The 25,799-nt window shown below is 35.9% G+C and overlaps 1 protein-coding gene across 21 annotated transcripts in view; it reads right to left on the bottom strand.

The window, feature by feature from the left end:
• Positions 1 to 905: 905 nt before the first annotated feature.
• The window catches only part of PLEKHA5 (pleckstrin homology domain containing A5), a 169,130-nt gene continuing 144,236 nt past the window's right edge, over positions 906 to 25,799 (bottom strand). For 8 of the 21 annotated variants that reach the window (XM_030478407.1, XM_030478401.1, XM_030478396.1 and 5 more), the window contains 15 exons: positions 23,840 to 23,902; positions 22,628 to 22,708; positions 22,344 to 22,493; positions 20,970 to 21,071; positions 19,747 to 19,858; positions 19,467 to 19,513; positions 18,276 to 18,464; positions 17,564 to 17,681; positions 15,144 to 15,259; positions 13,584 to 13,793; positions 10,960 to 11,118; positions 9,508 to 9,635; positions 8,539 to 8,684; positions 7,311 to 7,395; positions 906 to 3,832 (listed from right to left, as the gene is read on the bottom strand). In XM_030478407.1, coding sequence (XP_030334267.1) covers positions 3,814 to 3,832; positions 7,311 to 7,395; positions 8,539 to 8,684; positions 9,508 to 9,635; positions 10,960 to 11,118; positions 13,584 to 13,793; positions 15,144 to 15,259; positions 17,564 to 17,681; positions 18,276 to 18,464; positions 19,467 to 19,513; positions 19,747 to 19,858; positions 20,970 to 21,071; positions 22,344 to 22,493; positions 22,628 to 22,708; positions 23,840 to 23,902 — 1,725 coding nt within the window. In that variant the 3' untranslated portion in view covers positions 906 to 3,813. Of the gene's footprint in view, positions 3,833 to 7,290; positions 7,396 to 8,538; positions 8,685 to 9,507; positions 9,636 to 10,959; positions 11,119 to 13,583; positions 13,794 to 15,143; positions 15,260 to 17,563; positions 17,682 to 18,275; positions 18,465 to 19,466; positions 19,514 to 19,746; positions 19,859 to 20,969; positions 21,072 to 22,343; positions 22,494 to 22,627; positions 22,709 to 23,839; positions 23,903 to 25,799 lie in introns of all 21 variants that reach the window. The other 13 variants (XM_030478410.1, XM_030478408.1, XM_030478403.1 and 10 more) reach the window with 6 other exon arrangements.

Genomic DNA, 25,799 nt, shown 5'->3' on the forward strand with positions numbered 1-25,799 from the left:
TGGACAAGCTAAACAGCTCCTAGAATATAACAGCAAGTATATATAATGTTCTTTAGAAGAAATGAAGGCCAGATGTTGCTTTGTTATCTTCACATGCATCCTTAAAAAAATGAAATTGTTTCAGATATATTATTAGTGCCAGGTATAGGCAATTTGTTCACTGGCCATTTAAATGTCAACTTCCCAAAGGATGGAAAATAACATTTTAACTGAGGATTCCAACTGAAATAAGATTAAACTACTCTAGAATAACTTAAGAAAATAAGCATAGCAAAATCCGGGATCACAGGGACAAAAGTATTGTGCAGAAAAGACATGATGACCCACTTCTGAGATCTGAGTATTATTTATGGTTTGCTTTATTAGAAAAGGAAAAAAAACCCAACCCACCACCTTACTGTTAAAATACAATGAAAAGTTTCAGGTAAGACTTATCCAGCACACCACTGAATAAAGATCTTCCACTCTGCTGCTTTATTCAGTCAGGGTGTAGGTTAAGTCACCAGTCCAGTAAAAATTTAGTACTAGTACTAAATTCCACCAGTACTAGAGAATTTAGTAGATCTGTTGCAAACAGTGTAATCCGTTAACTTTTTTCATGTATGTACTCCTGGGTTACTACACCTAGAGGACCCAATAGGGTGAGTAATGAGTCTTTCCCAGACTGTCCAGTTAAAGTGATTTAAATAGAAACAAACTTGTTTATTTTTTTTCTTGCTGATTTCCTGAAAATGGAACCTCACTGGGTTCATTTTACAACAGATGTATGTATGAGGAAATATTAACTGAAGACCACTTTTCCCCCCTCAGTAATAATATAAGCAAGGTCTGGGTTTTAACTGCCTGGTGAGGTCTTTCTCTTTGAGCCAGTCCACAACATACAAAAACTGCCAAGACACCAGCTATAACTTTTTGAGTAATGTCACTTTATTAAGGGACTTAAAAGAATCACATTCTCTAGTAGTCTTGGAACAATGCGAGTGGTGAACAAAAGACAAAAATAGATGTAATTGGTTCTGAAAAGCATGAACATCTGTAGAGAATGTGTTGCATTATTCCTAAGGACTCTTTCTTTTGGAAAAAAAAAACAACCCCAAAACACATTCCATATATACAAGTGTCAGTGCAATAGCCAATAAAGCAGTCAGAAATATAAAAATATCCTAGATACAAACTTAAGATAGATGTTTGAAGGCTGACAATATCAGTATTCTGATATTTCTGTATCTCAGGAGTATGATCACTGGGATGAGTTATTCTGAGGTAAGAGGCAGGAGATGCTCTGTGATAACACAAAGCCATACATTTTTTTCCATAAGACACAAAAAAATAGAGCACCCAATGAAACTGCAAGTCTTTGCTGCAAGCGCCCACAGGAACTGAAATTATAGTCTATGAGCATGACTACATTCCTGCACCATTTACCTTTGCTGTCTTTGCCAACAGTTATACCAGCAAAAACTTGCTAATTCTCCCACCCTCCCCCAGCTTCAGTATAAACTGCACGTACTTCGCAGATATACCCGTCAACTGCTTTAAGCACAGACAAGATCTATAAATGTCCAAAAATCACTTAGTCATTCTTTCCTTTATTGGTTGCAATTCTTTTCTTGGCAGCAAGGATAGAAAGAGATTGCAAAGCTTGACAGCTGAGCAGCTCTTTTAGAAGGGTTAGGGAGAGAACAGGGTGTGTCCTTGTTTGCTTTGCCCCAGGTGTTCCAGTGATGCCACTGAACTTAAACCTCAGCTGGTTGAGCAATAAGAAATAAAATCACATTCCTCTCTGCTCTGTGTTTTGGATGGAAGGATGCACTGATTTGGGGCTGCTGTTCCAAGAAAAGAAGGGGCATTTGGTCAAACGTTCAGCTGGATGCTGTCCGTCTGCATCGTGATTCATCTTCTTTATTTCAGCCAACTCTTTCACTATCACCCTCCAAGCTCTGCTGCTAAATTCTGCTTCCTATTTCTTCACTTTCAAAGAAAATGGCAAAATGACCTGTAGACAAACAGTGCACTTTGTGTCTTTGTGGCAAAGTGCCCCAGGAAGAACAGGTAGCAGAGGTGGGAGTGGCAGAAGAGTACAACAAACACAAACTCTCAGAGGGGGGCAATGATAAAGCGTTGATTTCAAACTGTGTGTCTATCTCAGGCACTCTTCTATGGAAAAGCTCAGTTAATTATGTAGTTGCTAGTACAGCAATATTAACTTGAACAGGATATGATTTGGATGATAAAAAAAGCACAAGAGCTGGCAGTCATCTTACAAAACTTGCCTTGCCACTTATGGAACACACACTCATTGAAGCACATGGCAGTTGCCTGAACCTTTGAAAGATTTCTTAGCTCTACATCCTAGATTCAAAAGCTTTCCTTAAATCTTTTCATCAATCTTTTCTAAACCTCTTTTGTCTCAGGCAAATTCAAACAGCTATGTGGGATGGAAAAGTAAAGCTAGTAACATCTGTACTGTGATGACAAATTATTTCAGGTTTTCTTTCTGTTTCTGGGAGATGCTTTGCAGATGTCAAAGCCTCAAGGAATCATGACACTTTCCTCTCCTTAACCCCACTGAACGTGGCATTCACTATTTGCAAATACTGAATTACTACTCACCACACCCCAGTAAGACAGGCTATTACCACTCAAGTAAACAGGCAGGGAATGGAGGCACAGAATGACTAAGTGATTATTCCAACATCATGATACAAGTCTGGGAGAGTCAGGAGCTGAACCTGTATTTCTTGCGCCTCAGTCTCAGGTTGCCTTTTTGTTCTGTGTTGCAGCCTTATTCTTTCCTGTAGAGGAAGACCGGAATCTCTTAAGAGTCTGTCACTGCTACTCTGATTGACAGGTGATGTCGCCAATGAGACAAGAATTGTTGTGTTCCCCACATCAAAAGGTGGAACACAGTGTGACTTCTGTTTGCTGGAAGAAATACTAACCATACAAGTCCTTAAGAACATCAACATTTATTTAATATGATATAAAAGAAATGGGATATGAACATTCGTTTTTGAACAATAAGTGGCTTCTTATACTTACATTGTATTTGCTCATTGTATAATATATACACAATGAACATAATTACATTTGTACACAAACTAAGTACTGGATTGAAAACCTGCTTATTGCTGTACACACCCTAACCCAATGAAGGAAAAGCCCAGTACCTCAAAATACCTACACTCCATTTTATTGAAGAAAAAGTAACCACTAACATTAATGCATATGTTGACAGAGGTGTGGCAGTAACTGCTGACATTGCAACCTGACCAAGAAATAATTACAGCAGAAACAGGACATATTTTACTAAGCAATAATAAAAATGGCACATTTTAAATATATCTATATGTATATATATATAAAAATTTTACAAATAAAATGTTAAAACAATAAATTGTAATGTTCAAAAGGTGTAAAACAAGATTTAGTGGTGATATGTAAAATTAACTGAGTTATGCATCTAAAAGAAGCAAAAAAGTAAACTTATATGATCCATAATTAAAAGAACATTAAATTCTGGAGAATATCAAATAAAGTTCTGACTGTAGGCTGCACATTAAAAGAGCCTTTATTTTATGTGCACAGAAATCATAGCAGCAAGCTGGTATCAGGAGAACAATCTGAAGGTTGTTGAGTGTACATGTGGGCCATTTAAAGCTCTCTTGGAATAAACATTTTCCAGGAAGTGATAAAATGATGCTCTGTGGCCAAAAGCATCAGAACTATGAATTTCATAGATTTAAAATATACTGTACAATATCTTCTCTTATTTTCATAGGTCAGGTCCATACATCTCAGGCATGAATTGTTTCAACAGAAGCCATTAGTGCTGAAAGATAGACATAGATTAAGTTACTCTATTTTAGCATCAACAGAATATTGTTTAAAGCAATTCCTGGGATTAAATACAGCAAAGAATTTCTGATCTCATCCTAGCAGTAGTTCTTAATGGTGTAGAACATAATAAAAGTATTACACAAATCAGTTGTTTCCAAAATCAGTTTTCCTGATGAATAAAACTGCTTCAAGATACTTTGACAGCAAGAAGCAAAAGCAAGCTTTTTACAGATTTACACAGCTTTGTATGAAAGTCTGTTTATTCTGAGAGTTTTATCCTGCTGTACACAGCCATCTCCAAACGTTCTTCATGTAAAACCAGTAATAATAGCAAAGTCCCTAACTGCTCCTACAAATGATAGGCATGGTTTGAAGAGGATGCGGTGTTGTTCAGTTGCTACTCCGTAACGGGAGTGTAGCTGTAAGGTGTTCTGAAGTTTGAGTGCTCTACCCCAGAGCTTGCTGTATTTTGGTAATTGCTGAAAGGACTTTTATAAATAGCTTTTAACAGTTCATGAGTAAAAATGTTTCTGAGCTTTGAATCCAGGTGCTGTATAAAATTTCATTATCCCTCCATTACTCAGTGTAAATATAATGCTTAAAATGTAACCATGTTAGTGGTATACATCCAGATTTGTCTCTGCAAAGCAAGAGCTATGACAATGAAAATAGCTTTGTGTTAATGGGTTTTTCCTTAGTCCTACAATACCCTGTGCCACCAATTTCCTATGCTGAATTCCCCTGGCATTGTGCCAGGAGTATCATTTTACTAATTGACCATAAAAGCCAAATATAGGTATTACCTCATTATTCTCTGATATCTACCATACATTTTCCAGATGCTGCCTGAAAAATTTGGTTGCATACAAGCAGGGCTGATCCCACAGCTCTGAAGTTCCCTCTGCTGCACAGGATTTCTGGCATCTGAGAGACACTGCATTCTTGCATGCTAAAAAAAAACTATCAGTAAAGCACAAAGTGCTGGAATACTGGGATGACAGCCCCAGAGGGTAAGGGGCAGTAAACACTGCAGGCAAGCAGACTATGCTTCATACATCTATGTATATTAGACCCCGGTAACAGCATGAATTAGTTTTGGAGCTCCAACCAACCAAGACAAAGTCCAGCAAAGAAATGTGGATTGTATATGTGCATAGATGAATATTTTTTCTAACTCAATTAAAACACTGAACAGCCAAAACGGACATATTTTAAGTTCTGGAATCCTTTCTTCATTTTAGTGAGTATTAGTTTTACAAGTGCCATCCCAGTAGCACCATTTTGTCATAAGCCATTTCGGCTTAGTTGTAGAATTGTAGTTAACATAGGAATGTTACAGCTGCAATATTACCTACACGGATACACCACGCTGTGGGATGTCAAGGGCTGGGCATTAGGTTAGGCTGAGATAGCTGAGGCAGGCTGAGAGAGTTGGGCTTGTTCAGCCTGGAGAAGGCTCTGGGGAAACGTTAGATCAGCCTTCCAGTATCTAAAGGGGCCTACAAGAAATCTGGAGAGGGACATTTTACAAGGGCATGTAATGACAGGACAAGGGGAATGGTTTTAAACTGACAGAGGGTAAATTTAGATTTGATATTAGGAAAAAAATTCTTCACTATGAGGCTGGTGAGGCATTGGCACAAGTTGCCCAGAGAAGCTGTGGCTGCCCCATCCCTGGCAGTGTTGAAGGCCAGGTTGGATGGGGCTTTGAGCTACCTGGTCTAGTGGAAGGTGTCCCTGCCTGTGGCAGGGGGGTTGGAACTAGATGATCTTTAAAGGTCCCTTCCAACCTAAACCATTCTGTGATTCTATGATTCTAAGTTACAAAGCAGATCACTGTAAGACTTGATTCACTTTTGCTACTCTTGTATTTAGCATAAATCCTCAAAAAAACAAATAAACAAAAAAAGCATTTGCTGATCTGATCATTGGAGCTAATGGCAAGAGCTGACAGCAACTTAATGTAATTGGTAATAAATTTCTGGTGCAGTTATGGGTTGCTTCCCCTTTCAAGACAGGCGTGCTGTGGCTATGGACAAAATTCAGTAGTGCAGTTTCAGTTTCTGAAACTGAGTTGATGGGGTAATGTTTGTCCTCCTTGAAAAGATGTATGATAAATGCACATGTATTATACAGTGAAACTGAAAAGCATTAACATAAAGCAGCATTTCCAGAAAAACTGAATAGTCCCACTTATCTTTTTTAAACAGTTCTGTAATAAAACTTCTGAATAAAGTACAAAAGTCCAAGATAAATCTAATTATGGCAGACTGCACCCATCAGGAAGTCAGCAACACAGGTGTCAGTACTGAATGTCAAGAGTGCATTTTACACTCTTAAAAGGAGAAAAAGATTAAAATGATCCCCCCCCCTTTTTTTCTTTTTAAGAATATAAATAGTTTCCTGCCCACAGTTTATACAAGAAAGGTGTCTTGTGATGAATAATAAGTCTAAATTTGCCAAGGTGAAAGCTTGGTGATGAAGATTAGGACAGTAAATGAAAAAAATGCATTTTTAGATCTCCTCATGCTAAAGAACTGAAAACATCTTGATTTTAAAGTTTTCTTAAGTTACATTAGCTATGGCATTTAACATTACCATTGAAACAGAGCTCATTCTTTTAGTAGAAAGCTTATTTAAATAGGTACTTCCTGACAACAAAGAAATCTGGATTGATTTAACTGCTAGTAAAGTGCTGAAGCATTCACATTGGTATTCTATTAGTTTCTTTAAACACTTGTATGTTTAAAACAAATATGCTTACTTTTATTTCCATTTCTGTTCATTAAGTGGGTAACACTACAGGTAGGAACACGTAAATCTAGCCTAATTCATGCTTTCTAACTTGATTCCTAGAAGAAATCATCTCCTATGACAAAGGAGGAGAAGCTGTGTAGGACTATCACTATAGAGATAATAAATAACAAAAAAAAGTTGTGTGTTATATTTCTTCCACCCTAATTTTTTTCCCCTTTCCTTTGTTATGCCTCAGTCATCTATGGTTTAAGTCACAAACTCTGCCGGGCCATTAACCGCTGCCTCTTACTGATCACTAACAGATCTAGCTCTAGTTGCCTATTACCATGACTGAAGAAGCATCAAGATTCATTTGCACTTGAGCACTGATGCTCATACCTTATCTGGGTATCTAATTGTAACAGCTTAGGTCTCTCACGTAATTCAAAGGGCTATTATCTTGCCTGTTGTGAAGAATGTGCTTGATAAGCCAATTAGGCTTTTCTCTTTGTATGTGGATAGAGAATACATTCCTTTCAAGCAAATCAATACATGTATTTGTTCTGTTTTCTGGTTAGTTTATATTCAACACTGCAGGTAACTTTGTCTTGCCAAGTACTGTCTACAGATGTTTCTCAGAAAAATAACTAGAACATATGTACTTAGAAAAACATCAGGAAAAATGGCACAAGGGGTGGGAAAAGAAGGACGTACTTCTCTGTAACTATACACACATGAAATGTGATCCTTCTGTGAGCTGTGCCTGTGTAGATGGAGCTGGTGACAATGACGATTCTGGTGAAGAAGGCAGACTTTTCACTGAGAGTCATACAGCAAGATAAATAAGAATACAAGTTACAGAAGGCATGATTTCAAGCCAGAATAAATATAAGCAGAACCAAATGAAAGTTACACAAGTAAAGACTTAAAATCCAATTAGCACAATAAGCACAAGTTCAGGCAAGAGCATAGCTGTTCTCAAGAAAGATCATTACTCAGACCTGCGAATGACTAGTAGAACACCAAAGGAACAGACAATGGACACATGAATGTTGCTGTGTAATTTATATTGCAAGGTGGGGGGAAGGGGCAAGTAAAATTTAACTAGTCAGGATAGCCCCAGACCCATCTTTATATCCCAGCTGAGATTAAATAAGCATTTTTTATTCTGCTGAGTACTATAAAATGTATTTACAAGTTCTGGCTTTGATTATCAAGTCACAGAAGGGATTGCTGACTGCACTACATAGGTCCATGTCACCTTTTATGTCCATAAATTGAACCATTTGGCTTACTTAAATGCTCCCATCACCAAATAGCCTAATAACGTCTTGAGTTCTATCTTCCTCCTCCCCTTCACACTCCCCTCTTTTTTTTTTTAATCTCTTTGCAAACACTTTTGCTTTATTCCAGCCTTCTCTTCTTGCAAACTAGTTCACACCAGTCATTCTACCAGTCAGCTACTGTTTTCTATTTCTTCATCTTTTCTTATTCCAGGAAACATGACCAAACTGGGGTCTTCCACTTGCTAGTTCAAAATCTACTAGATATATTGGAAACTCTCAGGGATTCCTCCATCTTGGGCCATCCCTTTGCAAGGAGGTAAGGGGAAATAATCTATACATACCCAGGATTGAAATGGTGTTCTACAAGATGAATAGGGAAGGATTTGTTCCAACTAACAGCTATAGTATGACTCAGTTTCTGGCAACAGTTATTTAACTCCCTGAATTAAATGCAATCATAAAACCTACATTAAAACCTCACAAAAATGGAATTTCTGCAGTTGTCCACTGGGAAACTATTTTTCTCTACGTTATAAAACCATACACTTGGTATCTAGACTAGCTCAGCACTTTCAATTCACAAGGGTTTCAGAGCATCAAAAGATAGAGTCAAAATGAAATGAAGTTTTACATACGTACTGTGTAAGTTATGCTTTAGTCAAACTCTTTTCCATACCTGCTGTTGCCTTATTTCCTTTTGAAGACTGTGCTGCAAATTCAAATGAAGACATAAATCCTTCTTGTTCTTGAACACTAACTACTTCACTTTCTTCTGAGCTGGTTTTGGGTTTGTGGTTTACAACTGTAGTCACACTCTGCAAGCTGGTTAAAAAAAAGCACAGTGTTTAGAACTCACTCTTAACTTAATCTCAGGTGTTAACCACTAAGTATAGGAGTTACAATTTAATTTTCTTCTGTTAATAGAAAACAGTTGCAACTTGCAAGTTGGTGTAATGTAAAGTCAGCATGTATTTTGAAACCCTTCTGCCGTGTAAAGTTAGACTTGAAAAACCCCGAAAAGTACTGGAAATTGAATTCCTTTCCCTTACACACTCGTGCAGTTTCTTACCATGCAATACCTATTTTGCTGAAGGGTGAGAAAGTTATGACCTAGTATAAGAACTCACATAGGATCTGCAGTGCAACTTACATTAGCGTTATGAATCCTTAAGGAAGAATATCCAAGGCACAATGTTCATCTAATTCTGCAGTGCTCCAACACAGTGAAGTAAAAGTTAAAGCAGGAGATACAGAATAAGCTGTTTAGTCTGCTTCTAAATACCAGTGGTAAAGGACTTGCTGTGGAAGCCCTGGCAGAAGCTTTCATAATAAACTGATACAAAGCTTGAACTGACATTACTAAATAAATTTTGTATCCCAAAGCAAGGATTATGAAGTATTCCATTTATAACTGGGGCAATACTTGAAAGTAAACATTGTTTCACCAACCAATTCATCACCTCTTACTGAACCCCTGCATTGGCTGGGTTTCTCACTAGATCTCTCTATATGTAAACCACTCAAACTCATATGAATATACCTTTTAAGTATTTACGTCAGTATTTCATTAGCTGCTCTGTCCGTTCAGCTAATAAATACAGTGTGCAAGTTGAAATAGCCTCTGAACATCTTGTTTTATTTTTACCTTTTATCACCATCATGCGTTTCTTCCAACTTATTTTTCTTTTCCTTTTCTGATTTCTCTTCATTGCTCACTTCTTTTGAGTCAGATACAACATGTGCATCTGATAAAAGATCGTCAGGTTTTGTCAGCTATAAAAAAATTGAAATCATGAAACAGAAAGCTGTAACACATACTGAGTGGCAGATAAGAAATACAGTATCAGGAAACAGTTTTATTAACAGACAAATTTTGCCATCATGTATACTTAGTAAGTCAGAATTACATAACTTAAGAAATTTTTATCAATACCATTCAGGTTAATAGAGTTATCCTGAACCTTTTACCAGAGCCTATGTGCAGGGGTTGGCTTAATAACTTCCAGAACTTCTCTGAACTCTCTGGGTTGCAGCGTGCCTGTTTTTTTTTTATACTAATGCCTCTTCACACTGACAACAGACTCCAGCTACTGAAATATATTGCTGATAAGCCTGAATATTGCTCTTAAATGTCTGATTGGATATAACCAATAAGTATATTACATAATTTTCCTTTAAAAGATTTGCATACTTAACAAAGCAACAGACTTGCAACAGCAAGTATTTTACAAATAACAACAATAAATGTTAATTATTTGATTTCATACCATTCTCCATCAGATGTACGTTTAAAAAAAGCTAAATATAAAATAGGAAAACAAAAGGAAAAAATGAGTAAGGAAAAAGAAAAGCAAAGGATGATGAATTGAAGAATATGGATAGAAAAGAAGAAAAAACCCTCTAGACAAGACTTGAAAAAATATTAAACTATCAGCAAGATACAGTTATGTAGAAACAACTCCAGTAATCTATTCTTCATAGTCAGTCTGATTTTACTGCTTGTTCAGGGCACTTTAGTACCAGAAACACCAAGGTAACTCACTGCCAAGTGTGTCTGAGACTATTTCAAGACAGAAATCAATCCTGTGGCCAAATAGCACAAACTACAGTTACTGCCCACTTCCATGTATAAATTGTTGTGTCAGATTTATTCTGCTTCCTCTGAACTATTTGATGCACTATAGGCAACCAAACAAAAAGTCAGGTGTACTAGATGACTGAAAAAAACCCTACATTGGGATATCATAAGCAGTGAACAGATCAACAATTATTATTTAAAGATGCATTAGTATGAGGTTTGTTTCCAAATAAGTAAAGAAAGATTTGTACTCTTCCAATCAATCAAGACAGTAACAGAAAAAGTTAAGTAAAATGAAATTTAAGAAGACTATATACAGGAAAATTCAATATATCAGCTAGAGACAGATCTGATACAATTTTGTGTTTCTCCATAGAGTGTTTATTATATCCAAAAAGAAATCTTAATCTTCCAAGCAAAAGGAACTGGTTCAATTTCCCATACTCAGCTGTCTGTGGCTCAAAATTTTTCTACTGCAAGGCAGGCTGATGTACAGTTAAATAAGGGACAGTTTAGTACCTCTTTAGTAAAACCCAAATTACACTCTTTTTCTCCATCATGTTTTAGGTGTGCTGTTTCTTCTCCAGGACTTCCATTATTTTGTTTCAAATGATTTTCTTTACTGGTGCTCTCTAATTCCTTCATGTTATTAGATACTGTATCATCCTTTTTTCGATTCTGTGGAACAAAATTGATATATAGATGTATTCTTACAAAAGTTACCAGAATTTCAGTTCTGAGTCTTGTGCTGTCCTCTGTGAGTGATTAAAAAAACCCCAAAACTTAAAAAGCCCTAAGTATACCACACTGCAATAAAATGGAAATTGTTAAGAACTTAGAATTTTCTAATTTTTGTACCTTTCAAAAGAGTTCAGTCTAACGATCTTTTTCTCTGTAAGATTACTGTACTTTCTGCACCTGCCTGCCCTCTCAATCTCCAGCATCACTATTAGTCACCTTTATCTTCTGAAACTTCATTCGTATTTAACTCAGTCACACACAGGCTTAGTAACATTCTTATCTACATTCATAAGCACTGATTTTTTAAAAAAATATCCACTGCAGAGAGGTTAATTTGATATAAAAAATTTGAGGAAGGATGGTAGAGGTGACTTAAGATTGTGAACTGCGCATCATGGCAGAGTGGCAAACTGAACTGAGGTTCATGTAAGTCTTATCAAACTAAGCAGAAGGGCTGAGAAAAATAGGAGCCATGAAAGCAGCAAATTTTGTGGCTGAATTCCTGTGATTTAGCACAAGCACTCTGTTAAGAGGAAATTCCATGTAAGTCAGTTCACAAATCTTTACTTTCCTAACTAAAGTATGCGCCCATATTATACACTTCTCCCAAACAATAACAATTGTGAAGCAGCTTCCTTGTGTATTTTGGTAATGACTTAAAAATTACATAGTAGGCTGTTTATGAAATGGTATTTTTTTTTTCTCCTGTTAAATAACCAAACCCCTGTTGAAAATCGACTCTCAGCAGTCAATGCTATTGTACCATTTTTCTGTATAGAAATCAATAGGCATAGAAATTATGGTTTTAAAAATAAGAGCTATTACTGCAGTGTAATATCTCATCTTGGGGCTTTTTGCCAAATAGCACTCTGGAAGAATTAATGTTGTGATAGAGTGATTTTGTAGCATGGACTACAAGCTAAATATTCAATTCAGGCACATTTTCACTTATTCTATAAATTTATCTTATCCACGTAGCACTGATCCCATAAAGAAGACTGAGGAACATGCTGACATGAGCAAATTTCTTTTGAGTTCTGTGTAGCAAGTAGTGCTGGCACGGAGGATTTGGCCACTCCCCCCACTCTGCTCACAATGTGCTGGCTAACCAGGTATGACACATACACAGCTGCAGTTTCCTCACCTTCAGGTATGAAACGATACCATAGTAAGGCAGTAAAGCTCAAACATCTCTGTAAAAACTACGGAAAGAAACATCTGCAAAGCTTTGCTTTGCACGTCCTCTTCTTGAGAAAGGCAGTGTTAATCACAAAAATATTTGCAGGAGCCCCCTTCATACATAGCATTCATGATGTCAGCCCAAATGCAGATGCTCTAAAGCAAAGGCAAAACTTGAATTCAGTGTCTTCTGGGGATGAGTGTTGTTGAAAGAAAAGTAACTTTTGTATAGCTGTGAAGGCAGCTTAGCATACTCAGGGGAAAAAAACCCAAACCTAAAAACTCTTTGGAAATATGTTGACTTCTTAACAGGGCAATGTATTTAATCTGGTTATGGAAAATCAGATGTTAAAATGCCTACAAAACATAAAAGAAGGCATTTCCATGCCAGAGTGAAATAAAAAAAAATAAATCAAAAAGCAGTATGGTCTGAGAAAAAGGTATGCCAGATTTTATTTTAGAGGGAAAAGAGGTAATGTTATTAAGGTATTGAATAAGAAAATTAATTCTTACTAGTTAGAAAGTATATAACTGGTATAACATGTATAACATCAACTACCCTGGGTTTGGGTTTTTTTTGTTTGGTTTGGTCTTTTTTTTAGATGTATATTCAGGGTAGTATTTCCTCATTAATGCCAAGCAGTTACCTCTTTCTCTTCTCTCGCCACCCTTTACCCTTTAATAAACTCAATTCTTTGCCTTAACAAAAGGGTGGGTTCTAGTTTCATGTATTTATGGGCTTAAAACACCACAGCAAAATACCACCAGTTTAGAGCTATCATCATAAACATACATTCCTACCTAAAAATGTTACAGATGTTTGAACATATTACATGGCAGAACCATCTTCATGATTTATACATCAACCGAATCATGATCCTGCCTGACACTGCTTTTTGTCACAGAGCTTGCAATTTCATGTTGTTTGCTAAATGTGACAAAACCCTCTGTTAACAAACATCATGATGCATAATCAAACATATGTGGATTTGAACTATTTATTTTCCCCAAAGACAAAGAAGTGACTTCTACTATCATAAGGTATAAGCATGAAGATTGTCATCTCCCTTTCTCCTGTGTGTGGTAGAGAACTGTGACTGTTACTCTATACAAACAGAGTATAGACATCTGTGGTATCATTTGATTTTGGAGAAACAACAATTTTTAAACTAACTTTTTTTTTAACTGGACACACTGAGGTTTTTGAGTAATGTGGGACCCACCTGTGCCAATTTGAATGGATTATCTCTGACAAACGACAAACTCTGTGAGGGAGGCTGGTCTGAAACGCCAATAATATTGAGTCCTTTTCTTCTCTCTCTCAGACAAGCTTGTTGGTGTCTCTTTATTCTTTCCATCTGTTCCTCCACAGTCATTCGAGGCCGTGTGCTTTCTGCAAGACACAGCTGCTCCACTGCACTTCTTGGTCTTTCCTTAAATGGAAGAAAAAATATATATATATTTGAATTTAAAAAGCAAGGTTCTAAACTGTTCAGTTTACCAGCTTATCAGAAAAGATCACCTAATGATTTACTAGAAAGCAGAAGAATAGCGGGGAAGTAAAGATCTCTTGCGTATGTGCAGAAAGTAAAAGGAAGTGTTATTAATAAATGAAACATGAATTTCATAACAATGAAATTCAAAATAAAAGGAAGGAATAATCTGCTTTTTTGAACACTGACATTACAACCATCAATGATAAACATTAAGAGAATGCTAGATGCTCTCTCAAAGCCAACCTATAACGTTGAAACAATTTACCAGACATTATGCAACAGGCAAACACAAGTTACTTGACTGAGACAGAAACATGATCAAAATTTAATGATCCAAAATGTTTATACCAGTTGGTCTAATAGTGATTTCTGCCTTTTTATTTCAAGAAAAAGTACAGCTGGGCATCATTTAACGGCGAGGGCAGGCTGAAACAAAGTGAATTTATCACCATTTAAAAATGCGTAATTCTAAGCATTGTATTATTCCCAAAATAACAATCACTATACCTACTCTGTTCTTGAAATTCACTGATTTCCAGATAGATCTGTACTTTGTAGTACTTTGTAGGACAGAAACAAACAAACAAAAAATTACTTTGGGCTACTCAATCAGCTGCATTCAGTACATTCACAGTAACTGATTTCCCTTCTGAGAAGTAGTATTCTTTCTCCAGTCAATAGCCTGTGAGTTTCTCTCTCCTCTCCCATTCTTCCTACAACTTCTTTTATTCATGCTGTAACTATGGCAAAAGTTTTCCTCCGTTTTGCATGAACTACATTTAAACATCTGTCTTCAACCTAAGGACTACGGGACTCTCTAATCTGAAATTTCAGGCTTATTACCCTCACACTGCTTATTGTGTCCTTATTTTCTGGCTGCTTTAGGTATTTCCCAAATCATTTTAGTAATGAAATAAATAAAAGACAGTATTTTTAAATGTCTGGGGCTGTTAAATTTCCCCAGAAGCCAAATACAAGTCCTTGCAAGTTTTAATCTAAGATGCTTCCTGTCCTTTGAACTCAAGCCTGAACTTCAGTAGCTTAGTAGATTTACCATCACCATTTAGTTCTTGCCCAGTCGGAGTGTCTCTATGCAGTTTAACATACACGACCTTTATAACTTTGTCATTCTTTCTGCAGCTGTCCCCATTAAGCTAGTATATTTTTATAACAGTGAATATTTTGTAAAGAAAATTAAAAATTACAACTTCAGAAGCAACTACAGAAATTAGACTTAGAAATGAACAAATCACTATCCATCAATGGTCAAAGGTTATTTTGAAGTACCGTTCTTAGCTCTATCTTCTTATTCTTCCTCAAAGTGACATAGGAAGCTATTGTTGAAGACTCTGGCATTGGCGATTTGGTTCTGGGTGGTACAACTCCCACAGGAAAATGTGAGCCTGTGAAATGGTAAAGCAACATACTAAGTGGTATGCAAAACATTCCCAAGACAGTTTCTTGTTTTCTAGGAAATACGTATTGTCAGCCTTGGAAACTATTATTCACAAGACAGCAAAGATCTTAATGCCTAACTATCACCTCTGTTAAGGTGCGCAGGCAGATGACTAGCCCCTAGCCTGAGGCTTACAATATAGTCTGGAGGTACTTGAATGCCAAATCCATCATTCAAAACAAAAACTACAAAGCAACAGTTTGGGTCCCCTATAGACATAAAAAAGATAAGATACAGCAGAACTCCATTTTCTTTTTATGTCACCTTTATGTACCACTCAGGTCATAAATATTATTCTGCTTGCAGACAGCTGTAAGGGTTACTTTACACAGTCCCATTAAAACATTTCTCTTTGTTGAGCTTTGAAAAGAGAGGGAAAGGGCTGATATGAGAAGTCTCTAGTACAGTCATGTGCACAACGAACTAGAAAAACATTCTGAAATTTCCTCTGAAATGTACTAATTTTTAGAGCCACCCTCAAACAGCAGGAAAGAAAAACTGTAGAGAGGAGCTCCTTCAGTTTGTTTCTTTTCTACCTAATAAACTGTTTGGATAGAATGGCATAAAAATGTTTGTTGAAACACCACATAGTTGTAATGGCATATTGACTATACAAAACCCCAACCCACCAGGAATGGTTATATTTTTCCTACTGCAGGGAATTGTTAGTATAAATGAATGCTCAGAACAAGACATATCAGTTCAGAAATTCACATGCTCAAAAGCCTAGACCAGATGACAAAACACAGCTATGATAAACCAGATTCACTCTGTTGTTTCAGAAGATAAAAAGTCTCCTGCTGCTTGCTACTGCTGCAGCTATTCTCTTCCCTGTCCCTAAATACTATTTATATTAGAAGAATTTGTATTATTGCCTTCCCTTACTGAGGACCGTTCTTCTACAAATGGACATACATAATAAAATTACTTCTGTCTTTACAGAAGAAGATAGAAAGCAGACTGGGGTGCTCAAAAAATATTGGTTCGCTTTTTACACAGTCAGCGTAGGCTTTTTTATATTGTTGTGATAATTGCTCTTCCTCTTGTCATAAATTATTTTAAATATTCCAAAACACCACAGGTCAATAAAACCTAGGCCAGTTGTCAGAAGGGCAACTTCCTCAATTTAGATGGCTGATGATTAGCAAATCTCAGGCTAAACCTTGCATTTTTTACCACCAAGTTAAAATAAGTTTACTATCTATCTTCAGTGAATATTATACCTTAGCAAATACCACAGTGAATGTGAATTGTCTAATTGTCTGGTAAGCGCAAGCTTAATTAAATCACAGGGCCATTCACATTGTTCACATCTAAACTGTTTGCTAACTTTACTTTTAAAAACCTCTATTACCATTCTGATGAAAATAATATCCTTATATGATCATACTTGCTGCTCAAATTCTGGTAGTGTTGCACCAGCCTGCTATGGACATACTTAGTCCAACTACCAGAACAGAAGGCAGTGATCTTGCTGACACTGGAAACATCAACCATTAGGGTGTAAAAAATGGGTAAGTTTAGCTACTTTTTCTAAAAGCTCTTAATATGGTTTTGGGGAGGTGCTCAAGTGCTTTTCCTGAAGTCACCTTTAACAAACTATTCTGTGTGTTTTAACAAACAGAATTGAGAAGCATTTCCTGGTAAAAGACTCTACCAAGCAATTAGTCGCTTTTATAGAAGCTAGATGAAGAGAAGAATCTAAAGCATTTAGCAATTGCAAAGACCTTTATTGTCTGTACACTCCAAGGTCATGATCATTATTCCTATTATATCAGACGACAGAAGGCAATTCAACAATTACAAGATTAAAAAAAAGAAAAAGACATTGTTTCCCTGCCTTATGAGAGCCTGAAAATTCTGTGGTGCTGCCTTTTTGGACGTTCCAGCGACATAACATTGGGAGCTTGATTCAAAAACTGAGTAATTGTTCAAGGGCAAGAACATAAAATGGGTAATTGTTCAAGGGAATGGTGTGTGGGGAATGTGAGTGATGTGATTAGACATGGTGTCAATAAGGATTTCAGGGTTGTTGGTGAGTGTAATGTTTGATTTTTCTGCGGTGTAATTGACTGAAATGTTTCTCATCATGTAATTAAATCATTATTTTATCTGGAAGCTCTTTCATCATATTAAGAAAAGGACAGGCTATAAAAATATGAAAGATGATATAGCTTCCGTAACACAGTTAAAGCTTTGTATTCCTTGTGAAAAGGCTGAAAGGTTGCAAACACTATGCCTGGAGACAAACCTTTAGTAGTAGATTCTGATTCTGAAATTTGTTCTGTCTTTTCTTCACCATTAGACTCATCCACTTCTGCTACTGTAGTTAACTCTGGTTCACTCTTATAAAGCCTATAATCAGGACCCTGAGGAATTACAAGTTATGAGGTAAATAAATAGGCATTTTTATACAAGCATTTATGTCTTAAGACTCAAAACAGCTACTTTGTGACAATTCTGCTCTCACTTTAAGACAATGTTTGATTGTTCAAGTGCCATTGCAGCAGAATTTCTTTGTAGTTAATTATAGTAACAACATTTGCAGACTTTCAGAAATTACAGAAAAAAAAACCTGCCATAAAAATGTGGAGGGGGTTTCCACCACCACCACCACCACCGCCTTTAAAATCATCTTCAGGAAACAAATTGGCATAAGGCTTTGGCAAAAACTGATTCTGAGCCTAGAGTTTTGTAAGAACTTGTGAGCAGAAGAATCTGATTTTCTGAAATGTACTCAGAAATTTACTCAGAAATACAAGCATTTAAGTCTTAAGACATTTTGTATACGCACAGAATATATGACAGGAAAATGTGAAGAGCAAATGATGGAGCTATAAATAAAAGCAAGTAAACAAAGGTAAAAACGTAACACAAAAGTAGCCAGATGACAAAATAAAAGTTGTGACTGTGCAAAGGAAGGGGAATGCTTCAAGAACAATGTGGCAGTTTAAGCCACTTACACAGTAAGATCCATTTCTCTGATATCCTTGAACTTGGTGAATCTTCTTTTCTTCTGGCAGATGTACTGGGCCCCTGCTATAACAGAGCAAGGAGCTGCTATCACTGGGCAGAGGGGGGATTATGGGAGGATGCTCTGTAAAGTCATAGGACCGAGGGAGTGGAGGACGAGGTGGGACTACTTCCTCTTCCTAAAGATTGTAGAATAGTCACCTTATTTAGATGTGCACACCTGTTACAATTATTTATAACTTAAAGAGAAAAATATATTACCATAGCTATACCAGCTATAGATTTTGGAATTAAAGGGACAATGTCACACCAAAAAAAAAAAAAAAAAAAAAAAAAGAAAAAGAAAAAAAAAAGAAAAAAAGGAAAAAAAAAAAGAAAAAAGACAGACAACAAAAAACCCCCAACCAAAAAAAAAAAACCAAACCCAAAAAAGGCCAAGACAGTTTTAGTTTCTTTAGATGGTTTTGTTCGTTTGGTTGCTTTTTATTTTATTAGCTCCCCCTGGACTGAAATACTTCAATAGTTTCACTATTCAGCTTCTCAGGATTTTCAATTCTAACACCTGCCCTTTCTGTTGGCCATGTATGAACTCTCTGTATCATCCTTTTGAAAATTAAATTCAGTATCTTAAAGATTTTTACATGAATTAGACTTTTAGAAAGTCCTGTAAGCCAGATGTACCTTGCAGACATTTTAGATAACCATGACAATGCCCCTTTAAAACTGTAACTTCTAGCCAGATTTTCAGAGGAATTGAACATTTGGGAGCTCCCACAGTTTTAGCTGTTCTTGTGGGTGCTCTGGCCATCTGAGAACCAGGCTTGGTATATGCATAAACATATAAAGCAACATATTTCTTCTCATGAAAAGTGTAGTGGGTAGAAAACAAATCCATAAATCAGAGTTTGTATTTCTAGGGAAGAGCCTAGGGGGAGGAAAAGGTGAGAAATGGAAAAAAGAAACATACCAGTGAGAATATAAAGACACAGAACAAATGAAAGTGTTAGAATTACTAGTGGAGATATCAGTCTTTAAAACTAATTCATAATGCGATATTTCCACAGAAACATATAGAATACATATTTCAGATATCCTTAAAACAGTTATAACAATGTTCACTTTTATCATAGGTATATTAGAAATTCCGTGATGCTAAAACGGTAAATATGCTAAAACCATACCTCATTTTTGTATTTAATAGCTGAAAATGTCCTTGATCCCATGATGCCTGTTTGGGGGAGGGGAAGAGGTATAGAAAGAAAAAGAAAAATTGTTTTCAACAAACAGCTTTTAAAATCTGAACTATAACCTGTTGCTGTCAAACAAATACACAAAGTATCAGATTCCTTTCTCAGCAATTGTACCATTTTTTCACACATACAAAAGCAACTATGGAGCTTGTCCTTTAAAAATGTAGATGATTTAATTTCACTTCCTACAAGATAAAACCAACCAGCTTACCTGCCTCTGAAGAGCTTCTTTGCTGTTTATGTTTACTTAAACCCTCCATGACATCTTGAATTCTCCACAGTTCCTTCTGAATCTGAGCACGCTGTATCCCTGCTGACTCAGTCTGACAGTAAATAAACAGCACATATAGGCAATAAATTGGAATACACTGCATGCAGAAAAAAACCAAACAGAAAACCTTTTCTTTCTTTAGACTACACTGCATATCGTTCCCCATAAAACACAGTAATGACACTCTCCTTTCCCATAAAAGTGCAACATTCAAAAACTGTCAGAAACAAAAAGTGTAAGACGAACTAATTTCATGATGTGTCAGTCAATTCAACAGCAATTTCCTAGTTCAAACTCCACTGAAGAACAGTATTCTATCTGCTGTCTCCAAAGAAAACCCAAGCAAACTTTGCACAGACCTGCATACAACAAAAGAAAAGGAATCATGAGTTCCAACCCTAAAATAGGTGGAGATAAACATGGTGTTTGCATACTAGCATATAAACTGCAGGCCTATTTGCATTCACGGTCATGCATACTTTGGACCGCAGAACACAAATCTCTCAGCTCTTGGGCTTCCTTGTAATCTCCCTTTCATAGCTGCATAGAAAATCAATCCCTGGAGCAAATAGCCTTTAATGCCTCCCAGCACGGACCACACCCATCTGCCTGTTCCACATAATGTATGCACATCTCTTGTGCATGTGTGTGTGTGCGTGTGCAGTGTCTCAAAGATCTCCTTACAAATTCAGAACTTATATTAACTGTCCAATCCTCCACAGAACAGCAAGGAAATAAGATACACATCAGAACTCTTCATATGTAAGACCTGAAGCAATGCCTAGAATATTTTTATTACAATTTATTGTCATAGAATGATTTAATTACATTTTAAAATATTCAGTTAAATGGAAGGATTTGTGTGAAGATTTAATATGACTGTCATAACAACTAAGGTTTGTGAAAACTACCCTATTTTGGATCCTGAAACACTGAAACAGAAAGAGGAGGCTTCCAAACACAGGAAAACCAGTGCTATAGCTTCAAAATAAATAAATAAAAAACAGGAAAATCTGAAGATCTCCTCAGAACTCACAAACTTTTTATTTCTTTTTATACCTTTTAAGTTAATGCACCATGCCACCCTTTTTTCATTTGTGCAGTTTTTAAACATAATCACAGAAAATTAAAGTGACTTGTGTACTTTAAGACCTGTGCCACACCTGAATTTCTCCAAGCCGATCGAGTTGCTCCTGTATATGGTTCCCTGTTACAGTTACATCATACTCCAATTTATCATATTCTCTCCAAGCTCTTTCCAGTTCCTAAAAGTATATAACAGTAAAGAATTACGCATGCACATTCAAGTGTAATATTTTTCTTTATTCAGTGGCATGAAACTTCAAGAAATAATGCATAAATAGGTATCAGCAATAAATAAATATGTATTTTAGAGCATGCAATGTTTAAACAGCTTTTTGATTTTCTAATCATACTGAATGGAATTCAAACAAACAGCATTTTGTCTTTTCACAAACAAAAAAGATAGGCAAGGGCAAAATCTTCAGAATACACCAGTATAGTCAGCACGCATGTGGATCTTAAGTTGTCCTTCCACTGAAGCAGAAAACCTACAAAAATGGATGCAAATTTGTCTCTTTTATCACATAGAATACATATGTGTGAGTGCACAGCATGTGCATGTATATGCAATGTATTATGCAAGGCAAATGTAAGTCACCCAACCCTGCCTGCTGGCAGGCTCGGATGACTTGAATGCCCCAGGCCTACTAATACACCATTATTTTACATATGTGAAACTACAAATGCCAGAAGGGAGAAGGTGCAAAAAGAAAATCTTCTTTGAGGTCAACTCTGCTATCTCACTTTTGAAGCCTACATCAAGCAATTTGCTTAACTTAGCATAAATTAAAGAGTTAATGAGGGAAAGTATATCTTGAGGATTTCCTTTCGCCTGATATTGTCCAACAAATTCCTTTTACCACATAGTCTAACATTCAGACTAAAACCAGCATTTCAGTACCTATTTCGTATCGATTTCACCAGAGCAAACCACTGGAATCTGACACTGAAATGCCATCTGGATGTATATATAAGCAGGCAAAAATGATTCCTTGCCTTTCAGTGTAGAAACCACCATGAGGTGGAAAAGGAGAGTAAATAGCAATTCCCTTTCCTTCTTTTCATCCTGCAGCTGCTTTTGCTAAAAATAAGTCACCTATCTGATGGAATATCTGCTAACAGTTTGTGCTTGCTGCCATTTTGTCATTACATAAAAAAGCTTATTTGCATTATTTATTTCTTCTGTAATCAATTTTTCATATTATAAATATGAAAACCAATTAAGCTCATGGGGGGGGGGGCAGGGGAGAGGGAGGAAGAAGAAACACTACTTTGAATATAATGAAAAGATCACTTTCCACCCGTCTTTGACAAAAATACAAGCAAGTAAAAGACAAATGAGTTTTGTTGGAAGGTAATGCAAAATAATCAAAGACAACCCAATTAAGAATGTGAACATGAAGACAATCATTTCACACTTCACTGAGTTTTAACAACAAGAATGTACTACTTACTGCAGTAGCTCGCGATACTTCTCGACAAGTGCTAAGTAGTCCGTTCTGCAAGTCATCTCTCTGTAAGACTACATTTTGAATGGCTGCGGGATTATCTGCATTCATTTCTATCTCCTGACTTGCTGATAGCAAAGCTTGCTCAAGCGTGTACTATTATAATAAAAAGAATTATTTTTAATGTTCTGCATCATTGGGTTGATTTTCATTTTATTTCAGTTATCAATGTTCTGATAATAAGCATGTAAAATAACATCCACTTTAGGTAATAAATACAATTGTCCTACTTTCTCCTTGTGTAGCTGTTGAAGCTTCTCCTCCAGTGCTTGTACAACTTTATCTTGTTCACACAAACGGCTAAGCTTAGCCTAGTAAATAACAGAAAATTACCACAATTAGGATTTAATTTTTAACATCTTCAGTAATCAAAATATAACTTGATAAACCCTTACATGTATCTATATAAAATGTTATTACCACAAAATATGAATTCTAAAACTATGAAGGCATCAGTCTTGCATTTTCAAATTAACCTTAAGAAACCCTCTTAAGCTACTATGAAATAAATGTTGTTATAACTTGAAACAGCATTGCTTAAAATACATTTTATGATTCTACAGCTAATCTTTACAATTAAATAATAGGTATTAAATACTGTTTTACTTTACATATTCCTCACTATTACATAGAATATTGTATACATTAACAGTCTTTCCCATGATTGATTTCAGATGGTAGCTTTTAATAGTTAGTTACTAGCATTATCCATGCTTTGCTCTATTTTAGTTCTGACTGAGGCTTGGCAATGACTAAAACTGTTACTCTCCAGCTCCAGTTTGAGCAAGTAACTGTCCAGTGCACTGTAACCAATTTGAAACAGTTTTGGTTTTGAATAACCTTTTTCATCTCATTTGTATTGCTCTGACTTTTTAGCTCTAAGATAACACTGGAATCCTGCTTTCTTTTTTACTTGAGATAGCATGCCTTTAACCATGTCTACTCTTAGTTGCATTGTGCAAGCATGACTAGACATGTACATGCCATGTACACACAGTATGACTATATGTATGTATGTTTCACCACCAATTTTACACCAAACCCCTTTTTCTTTTGTAACTAGCAACCCAGTACTCTGAATGGTAACTACCCATGCCAAATTTCATTTTTGGAGTATCAGTCATATTTCCCGAGAAATTACATCTCATACCTTTAACTGAACTACAACTACGTTTTTCCTTTCTAAAGTAATTAATTTCTTTCTAGCAGCAATTCACCATTTAACACATATAATATTTGAAAGTTCAGCCTAAAATGTAATACTTCCTACAAGTTAGAAGCTTATTACAAAAAGAGTCTTATGCACCTCAATTTCACAAATCAGTTTCAGTTGGTAACTATACAAAGTGAGTTTCAAACCCAAAAGTCAAGGGGGAAATTGTTATCAAAATAAAGAGACAAACACCAACATTTCCAAGGAAGAAGTAATACAATTGACTTACATCAATATCCAGCTCTTCAGTTCTATATTTGTATAGTGTACCCCTACATTCTTCTTGTGTTAACTATAAGGAAGAATAATATTGCCATAAAACAACTTAATTGGACTATGAAAATGAAACTAATGTTCAGCTTAAGAGTTTTAATACAGAAATCAGCTTTTGCTTGAAAGGCAAACATACCACATGGAACAAGGTATTTTTAGCCAATATACATTAATGAAGATAAGTAAATGGAATGTCAAGCATACTGCCAGTAGAAAGCTGCATTAACTGAATAGGCTATGTTTCTAATGCAAACTGGATTTTCAAAGATGTGCAACTAACTCAATCAAACATGGATTATGTAAGAAAATGAAACTACCAGAGTACAGCTAGATACATTATGTAAGTTTTCATCTGTGCATTCTAAATACAGGGGCCCATTTTACTTGGAATTAACTGTTCTAGGCCCACTAAGGTCAAGTGCATCCACAAGAAGGATATTCGGCTATGAATCTGAAATCAGGATGACCTAAGTACACAAAATATGTGTAAAGTACCTTGTTACAGACATATGCCAAATAAGTGCCACCAAACACCCTTCTGCCCACTTTTTCATATGGATTTTCTCACCTCCAACAGAGTATTACCAGAAATGCCATAAACAGAAGGCCTTCTATTTTATGTTTAGACCTAGGAAAACTTGCATCCTCATGCTAGTCAGCATATGAGGTATCCTCAAACTACCTTCATATAGCTCCTCATATTGAGTTCTTAACTCTTTCAGTCTCTGAACAGGCCAGTAAGAAGATTTAGAAATATTTTACATGAAAAAAGGTAGCTCCGCATTTTAGAATAGACTGTCACATATAGTCCTATACAAGTATTGGTATACCACTATGGGCCTTCATATCCAACTTCAAATCATGTGTGCATTGAGTCCCAACATAGATGCTTTCCTTTCGAGTATCTGTCATAATTAGGTCATCATGACTTAATAGCGCAAGAATGACTATAGAAACACAAGTCCATGTTAAAGGACACTTATAAATAAAAGCACTAGGGAAGGGTTAATCAGACAAGCATTCCAAACATACAGTAAATCTTCAACTTAAGTGTTTCATTTCAAGACATTATGTCCACATACTTCATGCAAATGCACCTGGTGACAATTTAAAAGTATGTATAGTGTATTAAAACCACATAGTAACTTTCTTTGAAATGGATATTTTATGAAAATGAATGTTGGAATATGAAAAAAGCCACAGCACTTTTGCACCTTATGAATGTCACAAAAATTAAGAAATCTATTTAAACTCCTACTGTTGTGGAGTTGTGTTTTTTAACTGTCGATTTTACCACAATGAGAGAAAAATGAGGAATGGAAATATTTTAAAAAAACTCATAAACATGGCCAAATGTCTTTAACTTACCTACAGAAAAAAACTAATTATATTTCGCAACAGCAAGATTTTACTAAAGAAAGATTACCCCCATTAGATAAATATGTAACAAATCTTTCAAAGACGCTTCTCAGCATTTCATATGGCTTGACTGGAAAACTGTAATGTTAATTTTTCAAGCCAGTATTTTTACATATTATAATTTATTTTTATTTTTTTATAAAGAGTGGGGGGTTTTGCCATTTCAACCTTAATTACAACCAAGTTTACGACAGCTTGCTAATTCAGCATCCCTATCCCTACCTAGCTCCTAAACAGAATATATTTTAAGTATTCAGAAAATAAAAACACATTTTCAAAGAACACTACAAGCATGCTAATTCTTATCAAATTCCTATCACACTTTTAAAATTGCTGCCAACTTCTTGCTTTTGTCAGCAGTTCTGGTTTCCCACAATAGGCACTGCTGGAGAGCCACTTCATTTCAGTATTTCTACTGCAACATTTTATGTAGACTTAGCTTCAAAACTCTAAAAAAATAGTGTGAAACACTTAATTCATCTCGAACAAAACAGCAC

Source organism: Strigops habroptila, chromosome 3 (genome assembly GCF_004027225.2).
Source record: "Strigops habroptila isolate Jane chromosome 3, bStrHab1.2.pri, whole genome shotgun sequence".
NCBI classification, from domain to species: Eukaryota; Metazoa; Chordata; class Aves; order Psittaciformes; family Psittacidae; genus Strigops; species Strigops habroptila.